The sequence below is a fragment of the Austrofundulus limnaeus genome, unplaced genomic scaffold (assembly GCF_001266775.1).
Source record: "Austrofundulus limnaeus strain Quisiro unplaced genomic scaffold, Austrofundulus_limnaeus-1.0 Scaffold21, whole genome shotgun sequence".
In the NCBI taxonomy this organism is placed as follows: Eukaryota; Metazoa; Chordata; class Actinopteri; order Cyprinodontiformes; family Rivulidae; genus Austrofundulus; species Austrofundulus limnaeus.
The window spans coordinates 1,165,614-1,183,807 of NW_013952423.1; the positions used below are offsets into that span (position 1 = coordinate 1,165,614).

Consider the following 18,194-nt stretch of genomic DNA (forward strand, 5'->3'; position numbering starts at 1 on the left):
ACACACACACACACACACACACACACACACACACACACACACCTTACCAAACCTTTCTTCTCCCCTTATAACTCGCCTCCTGCTGAAAGTCAAGTGAACCTCTAAGGTTCCGTCTGGCTTTTTATGATGAAATAAACAGAGAAGTGCTGAAATAGATGAAGTGTAATCAGAGTTGATTTTTCCTCCTCACCTGTGACATGCAGCAGATCTGATGCTTTTTATCTCGCAGCAGATGGATGGATTTAAAACTTTGCCAACGCGACGCGCACCAGAGGAGTTTTTAGGCATTTCTTTGTAAAGTTGGGTGGTATTTTTTATGTAAATAGTTAAATTAGAGGAGCTGAAATAACTTTTACCTGGTTCTTATACTGTATGCAGCTTCTTACGGCTGTGACATCTTARCACCTGTTACTGGGGAAAACCTGGGACATTTCAGATATTACAAAACTTTAAAAAAWATATCTTGACTAGTCAAACACACAGTCTGGGTCTTCTAAAGAACTCCCTATAGAAATTATATTAATATAAATTATAAGTAAAACTTATGCCAACAAAGCAAGAGTCTATTGAGGGTGGCTGTTTTTTATTAATGTAAGTATTAAGAAATAGTACACGTCATGAGGCTGAAATACATTAGTTTATAAACTAGTACTAACAAAATTACTACTGTCATAGTTGCCCAAAATGATGTAAATTTGATTAAAATAGGGGAATCTAAATGTCTCCTTTTTTTAAAATAACAAAGCTTTGAATCAATAATGTCCTTCCCCTGGTTCATGTGATATTTTGCTAACAGACAAACACATTGACAGAGAAAAACATTGTTGCCTCCTTCTTAGGCGATTAAAAATGATTATGTAACATTTTAACATTACATAAAACATTACATAATATCTTGCTGTGGATTGCTAACTTCTCCGCCTCCTACCTAAATCAGTGCCTTTTTATTCCATTTATGTAAATTAAAAACAGAATTATTAAATTTTGTAAAAAATTAATAAATAAATGATACAGTTGCTCAATTTGTATCTTCAAATTATGTTAAACTGACAACAGTAAAAACCTCAACATTAAATAAATCAAGTGTAGATGTTTATAGATGTGGATTAGGCTGAAAACTTGTGCTAAAAATTGTAACAAATGTGGYGTTTAACAGATATACTTCTGATTATTGTGTAATTAGCAGATTATTGGCTCYTAATAAGACCAAGAAAGTTTGGCTCATAGGAATAATTTAAATTAAATTTGCAACTTTAAAAAGACATTATGGCACAAAAGTGATTCATTTTCAGCCTCGGTCACATTAGCCTCWGAATACAGCCTGTTGAAGACAAAAGTCTAATGGGACAGAGAGCAGAAGTACATTTAGTTGTGTGATTTTAAAGGGAAACACCTYGATTTTTTTCCCAGCAGCCATGTAGGTCAGATCCTAAAATTAAATACTATTTTTCAGAAAGGTTAGAAATGGAGTGGAGAGGAAGTTGAAATTGATTATTAATAGTTGAAGCACCTTCTTTTCCCACTTTACACTCGTAGTTCCTGCTGATTAGGTATTTGGTCACTCTTATGTGGCTCTTTATTTATTAAATTACAAATATTTGTGCAAATGAGTCAGTTCACTTGTCTTTTGTTGGCTTAAAACAACATTTGGTTCTGTCAAAGTCATAAAAAAACATTTTTCTTTATTTTTCTCTTCTTGACACCATCCACGCATGTGATCTGGTCTGAATTTGCTTTGAGGTTGGACTCGGATTAAAGGCCGACACCATGCACGCAGCCTTGCTGAAGGATTGTATTATCGCTGCAGGTTTTGTTTGTTAGCATCACAACACCTCACAGAGATAGTGCCACAACATTTCCCCCTCCAACACGGCACCGTGGAGCACGATGGCAGCAAATATTCTGTAATATGCGGCGTTGTCGTCTGCTCAAGACTCGGCGGCATTTCTTGTTGGCAGCCACACGTTGGCAWACGAAAGATGGAGTTTCACTTCTGCTGGCGTCTTGTTTACTTTTGAATAAACGCCTTGTGTTCATCCTGTAGGAGTGAAAATCTTGTTCTCACTAAATGGGACAAACTCTAGCAGAATTTAAAAAAAGATTTATTGATTTAAAGTTTATGGATTATTCTTTTTGATCAGAATTACAAATGGCAAGACAGAACTTTCACAAATAGTTTGAGGTAGTTTGGAGACCAACAGGGGCGGAGCCAAAGGGGGGGCCAAGATCACGTGCCACCCCTGGTACCTGATTGGCCACCCTAGGTGTCATCCCCAAATACTTAAAAAGTTAGTGAAGATCTTAGATTTTGTATTTGTATTTATATTTTGTTAAAGATTGTTCTCTGATACTACTCTACTATATAAATTGTTAGATGTGTATGGCTGTAAAATTAGCATTAGTGGTTGGCTTAATTATGACCCCAGCAAGTGAAACAAGGCTCATAATTAAGCTAATTTTGGCTAATCTACACTAATCTTCAGCTGTGTCCATCTAAAAATATCTGAATAATATCTGAATAGTATTTTGGATAATTCTTAGCAGATCGCACAAACTTTCAGCTCAGTATTTCTTAAAACAGCTGAATTAAAGCCATTTAGGTTTATGTGTGGTGGACATCTTGAATTTTCAAACCCAGAGTGCTTTTCTTTATTAGTATAGCTTAACTTGATTTGACTGATTCAAGGTTTTGTTTGTTTCCATCTGTAAACRAGTGTTTCTCCTCTGTAGAAACACCGGGGTTGTGGGGCATATTTTATTCAAAGCTGTGTGAAAATGGCTCGTTAGTCACATAAACTTAACCGAACAGAAAGCTGAGAGGTGACAGAGCAGAAAACTTAATATAAACGGGGATTTGCTGCTTCACTCCATCATGCCATGCTGTCCCCTGCGTGGTAGCAGCTCGGCAGCAGAATTCTAACGAAGCCAAAGTCTAATCRGAACTTGTTTATTTGTTGTTTTTTGGGGTTTATGAAGCCATGAACGGTTCATATCCGACCTTGACCAGAGAACGCCCCGCTGCCTGKTTACTCTTAAAATGTAAATGTAGCCATTGTCTCGGCTTCTTTACAAGGATTAGCCGCTGCTTTCTTTGGCTCACTTCCTTCACCCAGGGCTTCGTGTGCCGCGTTCACAGATCTACACAAAGCCCCCGATGTCATTTCTCTGATACAATTCTGTCGCCGAACACAAGGATCCACCAAGTCTCTGCTCTTATTATCAATGAGCCAGGAGAAGAGGCGGTGCAGCACTCAACTTTTACTGTCGCACTCATTGTGACTTTGTCCTTTAAAATCTTTGTTTTCCTTTAACACAGWTTGTTTTAATATTATTGTGTGAAGACTTTATTGGATCACTTTTTTCTTCCGTACATTTTTCTGCACTTTTTTGCACTTTTTGTGCTATTTTTAAAATTTATTATGAAAACATTCAGCTCCTTCAGGACATGTTTGGTGCTTCGGCAATTTACAGTTTTGGCGATATTTAGCTTTTTTTTGCCATGTTTTTATTATTGATAATAAATGAAGCTGTTTTCATCCTTAAAACCTTTTAAAACTATATACATCTTTACCATACTTTTTTTTGTTCTGATTCTTCTTTTTTCCTCATTCTTTGTGCTAATTTCAGCTTCTTTGAATTTTTATTTTGCTGATTTTAACACCTTTTGGCTCTTTTAGCTGTCATTCTGGCCATTCTTCTGCTTATTTCACTTTTTTAGGCTTCTTTCGGATCAAAAAGAAAAAAAATTGTATAGGTCTTCTGGACGGTTCTTCTCTAATGAAACGTTTCGTCTCTCCTCCAAGAGACTTCTTCAGTCTGAGAGTTTCAGACAAAATTCAGGCTTTTAAGCCCTGCCTCCATGTGACTGATACTCACATCACACGGCTATCGTTGACACCTAATTAACACTTATTGTTAACGGGGGTGGAGTGATACTGGCAATGGCCGCGCTGTAGGAGGGGGACAGCTGAAAACGGAGGCCTCCACCTCTGTTTAATGATGGACGGTCTTTCTTCACAAAAATGGCTTCTTTTACTCCTCTCTCAAACCAACGTTCCTCTCTATCAAGAATGAGAACATCCTCATCTCTGAAAGAGTGACCGCTGGCCTGTAAATGAGTGAAAACTGCARAGTTCTGGCCATTAGATGTAGCTCGTCTGTGTTGGGACATTCTTTTGAACAGTGGCTGCTATACTTATTTGAGCTTTGAGAGGGTAGAGGAAGGCATTAATAATTTATGACATGCTGAATCTTCATCCATCAACCCGTTGTCTCACGTCACGTCGTATTGAAGCAAGCAACACACGGCACAGTTTAAATTCAGGCTCTTATTTTGAAATGACGGGTTCCACTTGGTCCTTTACCCAGAATGCATCGCTTCAGCTCTCCAAGAAACAGTTTAAAATGACTAATATATGCTTTCTTACCGAAGCCAAAAWCATAAGAAAAATAATCAAGAAGCAGCAAAACTTGTAGTCCACAACAACTTTTTATTTTAAATTAACACCATGAATCAAACGTCTGTTTGTATAAATGACTTCCTGAAACGGCGACAAAATGTAAGWTGGGTTGAGAGCAAMCCATTCTGCCACAAGATGACAGTGTTGTGTGAGAATGGCTCATRTTATCACTGGAAGCACATCTATTCTGATGAATTGARCCAAAGTTGTGGATCTATTTAGCTTCCACTAAAATATTTATGACGTGTGCTTTAGAAAGTGTAACTAAAGAAAACTAAAGAAACTAAAGAAAGTAATTAGTGGTTTAAAATTTGTGGAACTAACTTTTGAATTAGCGCTGCCCWCCRCTGGTTATGGTCTTTGCTTCTAACAAACACTCCACTAATGGTTGTTCTGACCTTATTTGTTTCAGTCAAACAAGTTTGAATTTGAAGAAACGCACTCACACAAATCAGACCACCCCCTTCGCAGCCTTGCCCCTACATCCCGAAGGGTTTGTTTAGCCTTCACAGAAASGACCGGAGGCAGCTTGGTGACAGCAGGGTGGGAGGAGAGAGTCTGAGGAGAGAAGAGGAGAGGTGGATAATCATGAGAGAAAAGTGTCTGGAGGATGGAGAGAAGCTCCACTGGGCTGCTTTTTTTATTTTTWTTTTCTAAACATTGTCCCCATTAACAGGACGGATGTGCATCTCTGCAACAAGCTACAAACTCATTTGGCCTTGGGAGCCATCGAAGTCTTCGGTGTGTTAGGATAAGTCACTCCGGAGACCACTAAAAGCCATTATTAGAAGGTGTTTATTGAGCTAGCCRTGGCCCAGATACAGCTTAATATCCTGAGAACAGTTATAGCCCATAATTATATTACATTTTGGATGATGACTTGCCGTGATTAGATAAATGATGAATGGCCCCCCGTCAGATTAAAAAAAGGTGCAAGGTTTCCAAGGAGATAATGTACTGTTGGCTCACTTTTTCGCCTCACGAGTTGCCGTCTTTCTCGAAACGATATTGTTTGACACCAAAAGTGGGATTCATTTCATACACAAAGGCTCGTATTGCAAGAGAAATAATGCCGAAGAAAATCTGGAGCTCCAGTGAGTGTGATTTCATTTACCTGCGCACCTTTCCACCTGCCGTAAATTAGATGTAATTCAGTCTCTTAACCAAATTTATGACTTTCTTTTTATCTTTTCAAGCTGTGTTGTAGGTTTTCATTTTAACAGTGATTGTGGACGTTTGTGCCAAAAAAGTTGGATTTTGAATTGAGTACGGAGGGAACATAATTKTAAGTAAATTTAAGCGTCTAAATTTAACTTTTATTAAAAACGTAGCAATTTAAAAGCCAGTTTTTAGCGTTTGACTGTTACTATTTATAATAAAATTTTGCCTGGGCTTCAGTTGCTGAAGTCTAAACAAATATTTGTTCCAGGTTTTATTAGACAACTTTAAAAGGATGTGTTAAGAAATGCCAATGCTGCATCCATTTTGGTCAAKCCTTGAAAATAATGCAATATTGGAACAAGTCAGTGAGATGTGTTGCATCAGGAGCTCGACTGCACACATCTTTATTGTTATCACTTTAAACTGGCTGTGTTGTGCCACCTTATAAAAACATTATGACTTTTTCTGGAGACGTGTCTACTTATCAACGAGCCCTTTAGATGTCTCCACCAACACAAAGGAACTGTAACTTTTTTTGATGGTGCCACTTTAATTTTTATGGACTTTGCTTTGGGSTTCTTAGTGTATTTTTTTAACACTTCTTTGCAGCCTTGTTCCCAGAGACCTTGGGCTTTTCACACAGTTTCAGTAATAATGGAAAGACTCTCAAACTACTGTGTAAAAGTCATAAAAAGGAAAAGTATGAAAGTGTTCCGATTCACAGCAGTCTGATGGCTTTTTTAATAGACAATTACAAACACACTGAAACTGTTTGCACTGAAATGAATGGCACAGAGCAAATCTACACAAATGCTAGTCACAAACATGATGATGGTAGTGTCAGGGTCTGGTTCTGGACCTGGACAACCTGCTGTAATTGATGGAACAACGGATTCTCCTCCCTACTATGAAATCYTAATAAAGATTGTCCAGCCATCAGTTTGTGGTCTTCGGCTCGAGAGCAACTGAGGTTCCAAGTATAAAATAAAATTTTAAAAAAAGTCACTAACACATTTCATAATTTAGCTCACTTGTCTTACATTTTGCCATGAGAAAGTTCGGCTTGAAGACACGTCCCAGGGGCGTTTCTGGTACCAAAAGGCGTTCCTGGTCCCCACCTGTCATTTTGCTCCTCAGCATGGCTTCCTAAAAACACTGCAGGATTTCTCAAACATGCATGAATGAGTCAAAGCAAGGCTTTGGGCACGTTTTTATGAGAGTATAACATTATAACATGATATGAAACTCAAAAAAGTTGATTTTACATGATTGTGATTGCCCCTTAAAGAATTTTGGAATGGAATACGGCCTTTGCCGTTGGCGTGCAGCTCTTATTGTGACCTCATCATCCTGCGACAAAAGCTGCCACTAATCTAGCTAACACTGCTGAAGATGGTATTTAAAATCTAAATTCAAAATGTGTTAATTGAAGACAACATGGATGGTACCTGTGGTCCGGCAGTTTGATGTACAGCTCAGACACAATGGAAAGTTTGACGTCTTGTAGCGGATGCTTAACTTTATTGCATTTTCAGATTCTGCTGAGACAAAAAAGTATAGGGTTTAATTTAGATTTCATAACTTGTTTTTTTTCACAACTATTGTATTATTCAGACAAAATGACACTTCAGTTTTGTTTGCAATTATTCAGGCCTCCACACATCGTTTGCCTCACATCACACCGCTACTGATTTAAAGAAAACAAGTGGATCATCATTCTTTTTCACTGCTAGACAACATAATCTTTCCATCCTACTGTTTTTAATGAAAGACTCATGGCTGCTGGGATACTGTTAAATAAATTGTGTGCCACTATCAGCTGTTAATGATTCTGACAGTATGATTTATTTTATATTACAAATATGAGCCATATGAATTCTTCTTTTTTTGGATTTAGGCTCAGTCTTGGAGGGAAAAAGTCAGGATATTTCTGTTTCTGCAGCATTGATTCTGACAGTTGTATTTTTAACTCCGTCTTTTGCGATCTGGCCAACAAGCGGTCCAACATTGTTGAAGTGCAGTACATGCTGGAATATTCCTTTGAACATCACAATATATTTCATTTTGCTCCCAGCAAGGTTTTTATTTTTATTTATTTATTGGTTTGTACAGTTAGAGCACATATCAGAAAGATGAATAACGAAGACATTTCAGAATCTGAGTATAGGCTGATAAAGCCAAGAAATGTTTCTGGATTCAAGATATTTGACATGGTTTTGAAGCGCAGCATCTGTTGAGTGAAGCTGTAGGATTGTATAAAAGAGGAGATGCTTCAATATAAAACTGTTTTTACAAAGCTGCAGATGGAAAATACATGGTGTTACATATTTCATCCATCATTATGACCAGTGGATTTTTGGATGATGTGGTGATATTTGGATGTTGTATACATGTGGATAGTTGTATGTTTAAGGAGTTAAATGGTAAGAGCATCAGTATCAAACTAGACTTTTTTCCAATTGCAATCTATAGAGTTTCAAACACATTCAACTTCTTGTAGATTTTAGCTAGTGTAGCTGTAGTGCTAGCTGCTGTATATGGATTCAGTCTCAGCTGTCATTCAGCACTCAGAATTGCATTTTTTCACAGAAAATCTTGTTTCTCTATTTATTTTTCAAAAATTTTCCTAAATAAATTTCATATCAGCTTTTTAGAATAATAAAAAGGCATTTTTGACATTTTGAAACAACCCTTTTCCAGAGTCACTCAGTATGTAAGCGATGTCACACACCACCCGGGAGGCAAAAGATTCGTCTGACATTTTTAAATAGGTTCAATGAACAGGTTCATTGGGACTTTAATTACATTCACTCTTTAACCGCGAGTGTTGTTGGCATTGGAAGTGGATCTTGACAAGCCAGTGTGCTCTTATGACACCCCACCCACATTGTGCTTCTGTATTCCTGATTGCCCCTCTATCTACAGGCAGTATGGGTGCACCAGTGAAATCACTAATGCTTAATTAGCAGATTAGGAGATCCAATTAGGAGATCTCTCCTGTCTGGAATCAAGCCTCTGTCAACATGTCCTATGAAAATGAGATACTAAATGCTCCTCCTGCTGAAATGACCGCTCTTGATTGACTGCTGTGTGTTTTGTTTAGCCCCGTGGACACGTCGTTTGAAGCTCGCGCCTGATTAACAATTGTATTTTAAGCATATTTCAAAGTAAGACTGAGCTGGATGTCAGGTCTGAGATAAGCCAGAGCGGGAATTTTTGTCGGGCGAAAGCAAACAACTTTAATCTGACTTTCTCATGTGCCAAAAACATAAACCATCAAGTTATCAGCTGGAGACAATGTGCCTTTTTTAAAATTAGGATTCCATCTTTTGCATATTTTGTTTTCTCATGTCAGACATTCCCGGTTTACAAGTTCTATTCTAATTTTGTTTTCAAGAGAAACTGCAGCAACAAAGCTTCACATCATGGTGCTTCAATAAAGATTTTCCAGATCTCATCAACATAACCATGAATCTCCAAAGTCCAGAACTTAAACCTACTTACTACCTTATATTTTGAATAAATATGTATTTTATCCAACAAAATTTAGATTTTAAGCAAATGCAAATTAAACAGATGGGCTTTTTTTTTAAAGAATGACAGTTTGAAGTCTGACTCTYGGTGTGAATAATTAGGCTCGGGCTGTATTTCACTCAGTGAGGGTAATTACACATAAGTGATACTTTCTGAGGATCTTATCCAAATGGCTTCATATAGATTGACTGGAACAAAGTGTTTCCAGGAAGTGACACAATATTCAGACAGTTCTGGCTCATTAAAACCAGACTGAGTGTTGATGCTTTTAGGTGCTACCTGTATATGATTAAAGAGGGAATTTAAATCTGGTGTATTTTACAAAGAAAAGTCTGTTTGGAGAGCAGAAATAAGTTGATTTTTAGTCCTTTTTATTTTTGTCCTATTTGGGCTCAGGCCCTTTCAAAATAAAACCTTGAAAGCTGCAAATTCGAATAAAGAAGAGATCAATTCTGGTGAGGATGAAAGTCATCTCTGGTGCCACCAAGAGGCCGGACCTTTTATGTCCGAACCCCTTTGTCAGTGAGGCAAAGGTTCAGTTCAGTTGAGCCTGTTTATGCAGGTAAATTCACAGCTTATTATTAAATGAAGAAACATGAAACATGCAAAGACTTGTGTGCTAACTTTAAAGTTTTCTCTTTCCCTTCTTCCAGAAATTAATTTAACCTAGGATAGTTTGATGCAGGCAGTCAACAACGATCCTCTGCACGGGTCCATTTTTTTTATAAACCACCTCGACCAACCAACACACACACACGCACGCACACACACACACACCTCCCCCAAAGCCAAGTCCACATTAACATCGTAATGGGAAAGTGTGTTAAAGCACAACTCTTTGCCGCCTGACAAGAAGTGAATTGGATGTCAGAAGGATTCCTGCTCAGTTTAATTGAATCTGCCCAGCACTAAAAAAAAAAGAAAATCTGAAGTCAAAATAACCAATTAGATCTATCAGGTAATGTTTTGTTGAGTTTGACAGGTAGAAGAGAACTCCCCGCCCCACCCCTCACTGCAGTCCTGCAGGTTGAGTCATGCTGATGATGTTTCTGTTATTTCTTAATCAGTTTTTCCCTCTTCTCTTTGTTTTCCTGAGTGGTGGAAAAACCCTTTCTGTGTAGCTCTGGAAGTGAGTTACCAAAGCTAATAGCTGCTAAAGCTGATGAAAACTGGCTTTTATTGTGCGGATTTCACTTCTTTTTAACAAGGACTGTTCTTCTGTGGAGCAACAATATACAAATAAGATAGAAATCTCAGAAGAGGACATCTTGGCTTACACTATGTGATTATTCTCTTTGTCTCGCTTTGCAACGTCCTAAAATGAGCTGTTGGTGCAAAAGTCTGGTAAAAAAGAACCAATCAGGTCCACAAATGGATTTTAGGTTGGTGTTATCATGGATCCCTACKCCTGATCAATAACTTTCACATCATATTAAAGCCAAGAGCTTCAGTCAAACTCAGAACTCCTGCTGGTAAAAACAAACTTGACTACTTTCACTCCATTGATAACCAGATGTTTTTTTTACTTCCATTAATGAAGCAATAAGGGGGCTGCTGAGGGTTCAGTTTTTCCATGAATTCTAGGAAGAAAAATGAAAAAACATCTTAAGTTTTTTTTGAGTTTTTTTAAAGTTCGAATATCAACATCCGCTCTGAATTTATTGAGGTGTGCGTGTTGGGCTCCAGGCAGCGGGGAAACTGAGACGTTGGTGTCTCTGTGTTGTTATAGCAGCAGATTTTAGGCACTGTGAGCTTCCTGCATTAGGTGTAATCTACATCTCTATCACACTCCGCTGTCAGACATCCCCATAGGGGTTTGGTGGCTGATTGCTATTCCCACTATGTGACAGGCACTTTTAACAGTTCTCTTCCCCACATTGATTTTCTTCTTCTTCTTCTTCTRCTCCTGCTCACAGATTCACGAGCCGGGGAAGGAGCACCCAGAACGGTGGACCATGCCGTCATCGGAGGGGTGGTGGCYGTGGTCGTCTTCGCCATGCTCTGCCTGCTCATCGTCCTCGGACGCTACTTTGCAAGACACAAAGGTAGAAGACGAGGACATACASCTTTCATTTATCGCAAGCTTTGTAGTTTTATCCTCAGAGTGCAACAGATATAAATTGTAATGTGCAAATGTTTTAAACCAACAAATGTCTCTATTATAGGTTGCTGCTTACAAAGTGCCTAAAGAGTGTTTAAAAAGTGTTTAATTTCTGTTTTGTAGCAGCACTGGTTCACCTCCAATTCTAGAATGACTTGACTTGGCTACTACCACACAAACTGCTACCATTTTAGCTCAAAATYTGTAAAATTAGTTGAATTATATCCTTGTAGATAGTCTTTAATAATTATATTTTGCAATTTTCTCTGCAATTCATCAAGCAGTTCATGACAAATAAACACATTGTACCTTATATGATTTTGAAATACTGTATATTATCTCCTTTTTCTGAAAGCTGCAGCCTTTCTTAGAAGGTCACTGCTGTCCTCTAAAGAGATATCTTCAGCAGCCTTATCATGTGCAGCTGCAGCACTGTRTTTCTGTAAGAACTTATTTTTACATCATTAGATAAATGCGAGCCAAACGATGAAAAGACAGCTATTAGGGCTTCGGGTTACTGATGATGAGTAAAATTACATTCTTCTAGCGGTGCTGATGAATAGTGGGACGAGTCTTGTGTGCCGCCCTCATAACGGCAGAATAATTACAATCTATAAAGGATTTCACACTTTAATGTTTCTCAAGCGTGAGGAAATAGAATTACGTACATTCAACATTTTAGGAAAGGAAAACCCTTTAAATGAGGCAAAGTAAAAGATGTAATAAGATGACTTTACTTATTTCAGGGCTGTGCCAAAGTTAGATTCCTCTCAGGTTTCTGTCCGGTCGTTCATCTAAACATGTTAGCTGGAAGTTTGGACCAAACATTTATAGCTTAAAGGAAGAACATAAAATACAGTTGCCGCTCACTTCAATGAAAATGACTAATAATCACAAATCAGTCAGTGATATGTATCCCACTCCCAACAACACTACAGAATCCCAGCTTGGCCACCCACAGTTCAGCTTCTATCCTCTATCCAGGGTTTTGTTCTGTCAGCAGGGGTGGAGCTAGACTTATTGGCAAGGGGTGGCTAAGATGTTACTTAAGGGGGGCACATAAAAGTCAACTCTGGATAAGAACATTTAGGATGGCCACTACAGCTAAATTTAAATGGCAGTAATTCAGCCATTTTTAGACTAATTAAGCGGAAATTTGTTGTGGTGCCAAGATTAAATACTAGTCCCAATTTAAGTTAACCGCTGATGTTAATTTCAGCTGAAAAATTATTTATTAGCAGCCATGAATATTCTGCAATGTAAAAGTATGTATATAAATTTAAAAAATCCAAGATGGCCACCAAAGCTAATTTCAAATAGTTAAACATCAGACATTTTTTAAAAATACTGAGCTGAAATTTGGAAAGGTGGTAGCCAAGAATAATTCCCATATCGTTTTAAAATCTCAATTTTAAGCTTTTAGAGATATTAAGCTGACGTAATGCGCTGGTAGCTGAGAGACATGCCGAACAGATTCAAATAAAATAATTCAAAATGTCCACCAAAGCTAAATGCAAATGTCCACAATTCATCAACTTTTTATACATATTAAGCTGAAATTTAGTGCGGTGGAATTGTTGCTTTATTTTTATTTTATTTTATTTAAGATTTTTTCATTTAATAAAAAACAAAATTAATTCTATATACAGTAGGAAAAAATATGAATACCAAAATAAAATAAAAGCCAGCAGAAAGAAGAAAAATATATGTTCCTTTTTCTCCCAAGAATAAATTCAAACAATAGTAATTTACAAAAAAATAAAAATAAAATGGATAAAAAATTCAATTCATTAATTCAGTGGTTTAGAAAAGTTTTTTTTTTCTTCACACACTGACAGGTGCCCTCTACACTAGATAACTGACCATCTTTTATCACCAAATGTGCTCCCCACCCCCACTTGTCAATCAGTTGGGGGTGGCCAATCAGGCTCCAGGGGTGCACTTGCCACCCCTCTGGCTCCGTGATCTACAGTATACCTCAGGGTTGAAATACAGACAGACACAACAAACCAAACCAACACCCTTCTCTTCACAACTTATTATGTTGTTGGTGGGCGGGCCTTTGCGAAGCACAATCTGCACAGGAAACAAGCTCAACTTTGTGCCAGGGATGTAGGCAAGGCCCTGGCTTGGGTTGTACAGGGACCAGAAATCACCTTGACACCCTCCGAAGAATGCTAAGCTCTCTCCAGATCTACAAAACAAATGTCGAATGGAGCGTAAAACTACCAGCTTTGCACCGATAAAAGTCTGGTTCACTGTTCCGTGACCCGGACAAATGTCACACTGTTCGTCCTGAATCTGAGGTCTGACAATCCCAACTCACAAGAGTTAATGTTCCCAACGAGACACTCAGTGCTTATTTTGTTTGCTTGCAATCTGAAAATATCCAGTTTTTGCACACATGGATTTTTTTTTTTTTTTTTTTGCAGCACAAGTATACATATTTATTTCATGTTTTCTGCTGATATTGAGCTTTCTGTCACTGACGCCAACCAGTAAGTTAAAATGTCAGGTTTAGCATTTCTGGGAAACAAATATAGCGGGGGGTTTTTTCCTGCTTCCCACCTGGAGTCTTAACATGTCTGGGGTCAGCAGCAGGTTAGCTTTCGTTACAGCATCACTGAGCACCTCGTTTCTGTCTCCTCACAGTCATTTTTCACACTCGGCGTTTTCCTCCACCTCCACTCAAGCCCGGAATATTGTCACCGTCGCTAAACTCGGCCGCCGCAGTCGGACGTGAATAAATCTTGCAAATTAGGTTTGAAGTGGCCTTTTTTTTTCCTTTGGATGAACTTGACAAGGTTAATTTGAACGTGTGATCCTGCGTTCTTGTCCGCACTCGAGATCATTTCAAAGCCATGATTTTCATGTGCCAATCTTTTCTGAGGAGAAGGGAAAAAAACCGCTGTATAATCTGAATATTACAGCTTGCTTGTGTTGGACGTAAACGGCGGCGCGGTGGAGGGTTTGCGTAATTAGATGCTGGGAACGGAGGGTCACATTTTAATCGTTGGTATCATCCGAGCAGCAGGCTGTTGCTCGGTCCCTGACATTGTCTTCCTCCTCCTCTTCCTCAGGTACCTACTTCACGCACGAAGCCAAAGGAGCAGACGACGCAGCGGACGCAGACACAGCCATCATCAATGCAGAGGGTGGCCACACCAACTCCGATGAAAAGAAGGAGTACTACATCTAATCCAAACAGGACCCCCCGCCCCGCCCCCTCACTCCGGCGTCCTCCTCGGGGACGTGGAGCTGGTTTTTTTGGGGGATGTGGGGCAATGGTTTGACAGAGAGCTTTTAATTTGGGAGAGTTCGAGAAGTCGAGGTGGGATTTTTAAAGAGAGGCCTGGTTTTAAGCCGTCGTTTAGTCTAGTCTGCAGATGTAGATGGAACGTTTCGTGTGTTTAAATAAAAACTCAAAACAGGATTTAGAAAAAAAAGTTGGAGTTTTTCAGTAAAAGCGAGCGGAGGCTGGGTTGGGGGTGGGAGGGTGTGCTAAGCGTTGCCAGAAATCACTGTAGAGAGCTTCACCATTCAACACCCCTCCCCCCAACTGCTGGTTCAAATTTTATTTACTTTCACCATTTGCAGAAAATTCTGTGCCTTGTTCTGATTCTTTTATTTTGTTCCCTCCACAATTTGCATCTGTGTTGATCATCATTTGCATAACTTCTTTGCTCCCTCTTGTTTCGTTTTTTTTTTTTTTTTTCTTTTTTCATCTCATTCACATGGTATTATCAGTGCGCTGTCGGCTTTTGTACGAGAGTAAAACTACACAGCCACTTTATTCATCTCTCTAACCRCGTCTGCACTCACAAATCCTCTCCTGCATAACAAAAACTCTTTCCAGTATACTGTGATTTGTCTCAAGCCATTTCTTCCCTTCTCTTTTTCCCCCCTCAACTTTGGACAGCTCCAAAAAAAAGACAAAAAAAAAGACAAAAACAAACAAAAAAATGAAATGCATGGAATGCTTCATTGTACAAAACAGCATAAATGAGACACAGGTTTGTTGTATCGGACCGGACTTTCAGCCACCAAAACCCAAACAAACAAGAGTAATGCGCGATTTTTATCAGGCCAACTCCTCCTCAGAGTCAACGTATCCRTTCCCTAAAGGGACAGTTCGGAGGTTTTAAAGTCAGGTTCTATTAAATGSTTATGTACAGTGAATATCTTACCTGTTGCAGATAGCTCTTTATCCAGCCTCCGTAAGGAGAAAGAGCTTAACGATTTCTGAAATGATGAGCTAATGGCTAGTCAGAGCAGAGCCACTGCTAACGTGAATTACTTGCCTTCTTAAYGGGATCCACAATTACTTGTAATGTTAGAAGTTATTTGATGAACATTCACTGACAGTTTAGCCTGTTAACTTTTGTGCTAGCATCAAGCTATATTTATTTTAAAAAATGTTTTTCAGATTCAAAAACTTTTTGTTTTAAACAAAACTTATGGCCCCAATTTAGCTCCATAGACTAGTCATTAGGTCATCACTCTTATCAGAATTAAGACTAATGCATTATTATTATTATTATTATTATTATTATTATTATTATTATTCTTATTATTATTATTAATATTATTATTATTATTATTATTATTAATTATTAATTATATAAGACTAATGCATTAGTAGTGATGCTGTTCAGAACTATTCAACAGAATCCCACTTTAAAATGTCTGAACTGTCACTTTAAACAAATTTTATTTTTATTTTTCCCTCAATATGCTGCCATTTTGTTTTAGTTTCCTTTTGTTCTGTTTGGCTGATATTATTTGCCTGTACCTACCAGGGTTTTTTAAGTTGTAATGATGAGTTTAATTTCATCTCTTCTCAAATTGGGAATATTTTTATTACAAAAATTTTAAAATTGAGATGACATAATTTGCTTTAATGCCTTTTTTGACTCATTTTTAGACAGAAGGTTTCAGTAATTAAAACAAAGTCCTGTTACAAAAAAAGATGTTATTATTGGCCAGAATTTGCTGGTAAAGTGTAAATAACCTAAAGGAGTAGACAGACCGCCTTAACTGATTTGAAATTGAAATGTGTTTAATTTACGTTTAAGATCCACGAAACATCCACGTCTCTCCATCAGTGGGTTCATTTAATCTCATAAACAAAATGTAAAATCAAGCCAGGGGATTCACAGCTGTAATGTAAACTAATCCTTCCTCAGAAATATTTTTTACAACTTMCTAGAACTCCAATTTGAGTACCTTTGTGACTTTTTCCTGTCTCACGCTCATTGTGAGTTTTGTCGACCTGTGAATCAGGTAAATGTTGGGGAAAGGAAACAGAAATGCTCTGAGAGACAGATCAGTCGTTCCACCTCCGTCACATCGACTAGAAACAGTTTTGCATTGTTTGCAGCGGCTTTTGAATGCTTAATTATTTCACATTTTGCATGTTTGTATGTGCTTGAAAACTTTTTTGTTTTGTTTTGTTTCTGCATCTCCGTTGAGCTTCGTGCATCAGCTGCCAAAACTGAACAGGGATCAGTTTTGTTGTGCCAGCTGGGGGGAGGGGGGCGCCGAGGATGCCTAAAGTCAGTCTTTGCTTGTAATTTAACGTGGTCCTCATGTTGTGCTTCATGTTGTTTATCCATGGTTTGCATTAGCRCCCTGGCTGGTGGCATTGTTTGTGATTCCTATGTTTTCACACAGCAAGCAACACACTTAATGAGTCCTTTATATCAGGTTAGATGGAGACGGGTGGTGGGGGGTATCTTCCAACTTTCAAACACTGACCATGTGAATAATGTGCAGTTTTACTTCACGTATCGGACATGTTACCAACACAAACAATATAAACATATATTAACACTTTCAGCTAAAGCAAACATTATTCATGACACGARTAAATCAATTAGTTTGTGTTGTTTAAGTTTCTTTTAGTTGTATTATATGAAAACATAACTGTCTAAGGAGAGCATATCATATGCAAGATTACATCTTTTTACAGCACTGCAAAATCAAACCGTTCACATATTTTAAAATAGAATCCCTCTGTGGTCAGCACTCCTCTGTATTGTAGATAAAAGGTACAATTGGACGATTTTCCAGAAAGATTCTTCATTTAAACAACATCTAAAACATAGTACAAGCTCAGCTCCAGAGTCAAATCAGTGGTTTTCATTCTTTTATGGCTGATCTTTATGGAGGACCGAAACTGTCATAATAAAAAATAAAAGCAGAAATATATAATTGGACAAATAACTAAATAAATAAATACACTTGAAATTGACCAATTAAATTAAAAGAGGAGAACTTTACCTTATGTTTTATAATTAAATCAATGTTTGTTCTCTAGCTTTGATCCAATAAAATGTATTTTAGCACAAAGGCAAGTAAGAAAACTTTACCTGTTATAGTTTTAAACTAAACTTTAAACTTGAAGCTAAACTGAGGCAGCACAAGCATGCACAGTAGATCTGCACATGGATCCTGCTCCTTCCTGTCTGTTGACCAATAGGAGAGGAGCTGAACCAAGAAGCTTTGCCCACCTTTTTTGCATAATGAGGCAGAAAGGTAAAATAAAAACAGGAGACAGAGAAATGTAAAAGTAACAAATGGAAATAAAAAAGACTTGTGGAAAAAATTATAATTATTTAAGGGACACAGATGCATCTATAAGTAAAAGGGAAAAAATATCAATTTGTAAAAACCGTAAAATGTATATTATGTTCTAAAATATATAATTTGTTGGAACTAATCTGGAAAAATAAATGTGAAGGTCAATTAAATTATAAAACATGAGGTAAAGTTAAACGTTTTTTTAATTAATTGGTCAGCTTTAAGTGTATTTATTTGTTTATTTATTGGTCCATTTATATGTTTCTGCTTTTATTTCTAACTGTCAGTTTTGGTCCTCCATAGATCTGATCAAGTCCATCTCTAACTGCCCCCCCCCCCCCCCCCCCCCCCCCCCC

The 18,194-nt window shown here is 37.8% G+C and overlaps 1 protein-coding gene across 6 annotated transcripts in view; it reads left to right on the forward strand.

Moving 5' to 3' along the window:
- The window catches only part of cadm1a (cell adhesion molecule 1a), a 394,751-nt gene extending 378,527 nt beyond the window's left edge, over positions 1–16,224 (forward strand). For all 6 annotated transcript variants that reach the window (XM_014003959.1, XM_014003960.1, XM_014003961.1 and 3 more), the window contains 2 exons: positions 11,072–11,200; positions 14,337–16,224. In XM_014003959.1, coding sequence (XP_013859413.1) covers positions 11,072–11,200; positions 14,337–14,455 — 248 coding nt within the window. In that variant the 3' untranslated portion in view covers positions 14,456–16,224. The remainder of the gene's footprint in view (positions 1–11,071; positions 11,201–14,336) is intronic.
- The last annotated feature ends 1,970 nt before the right edge of the window (positions 16,225–18,194 follow it).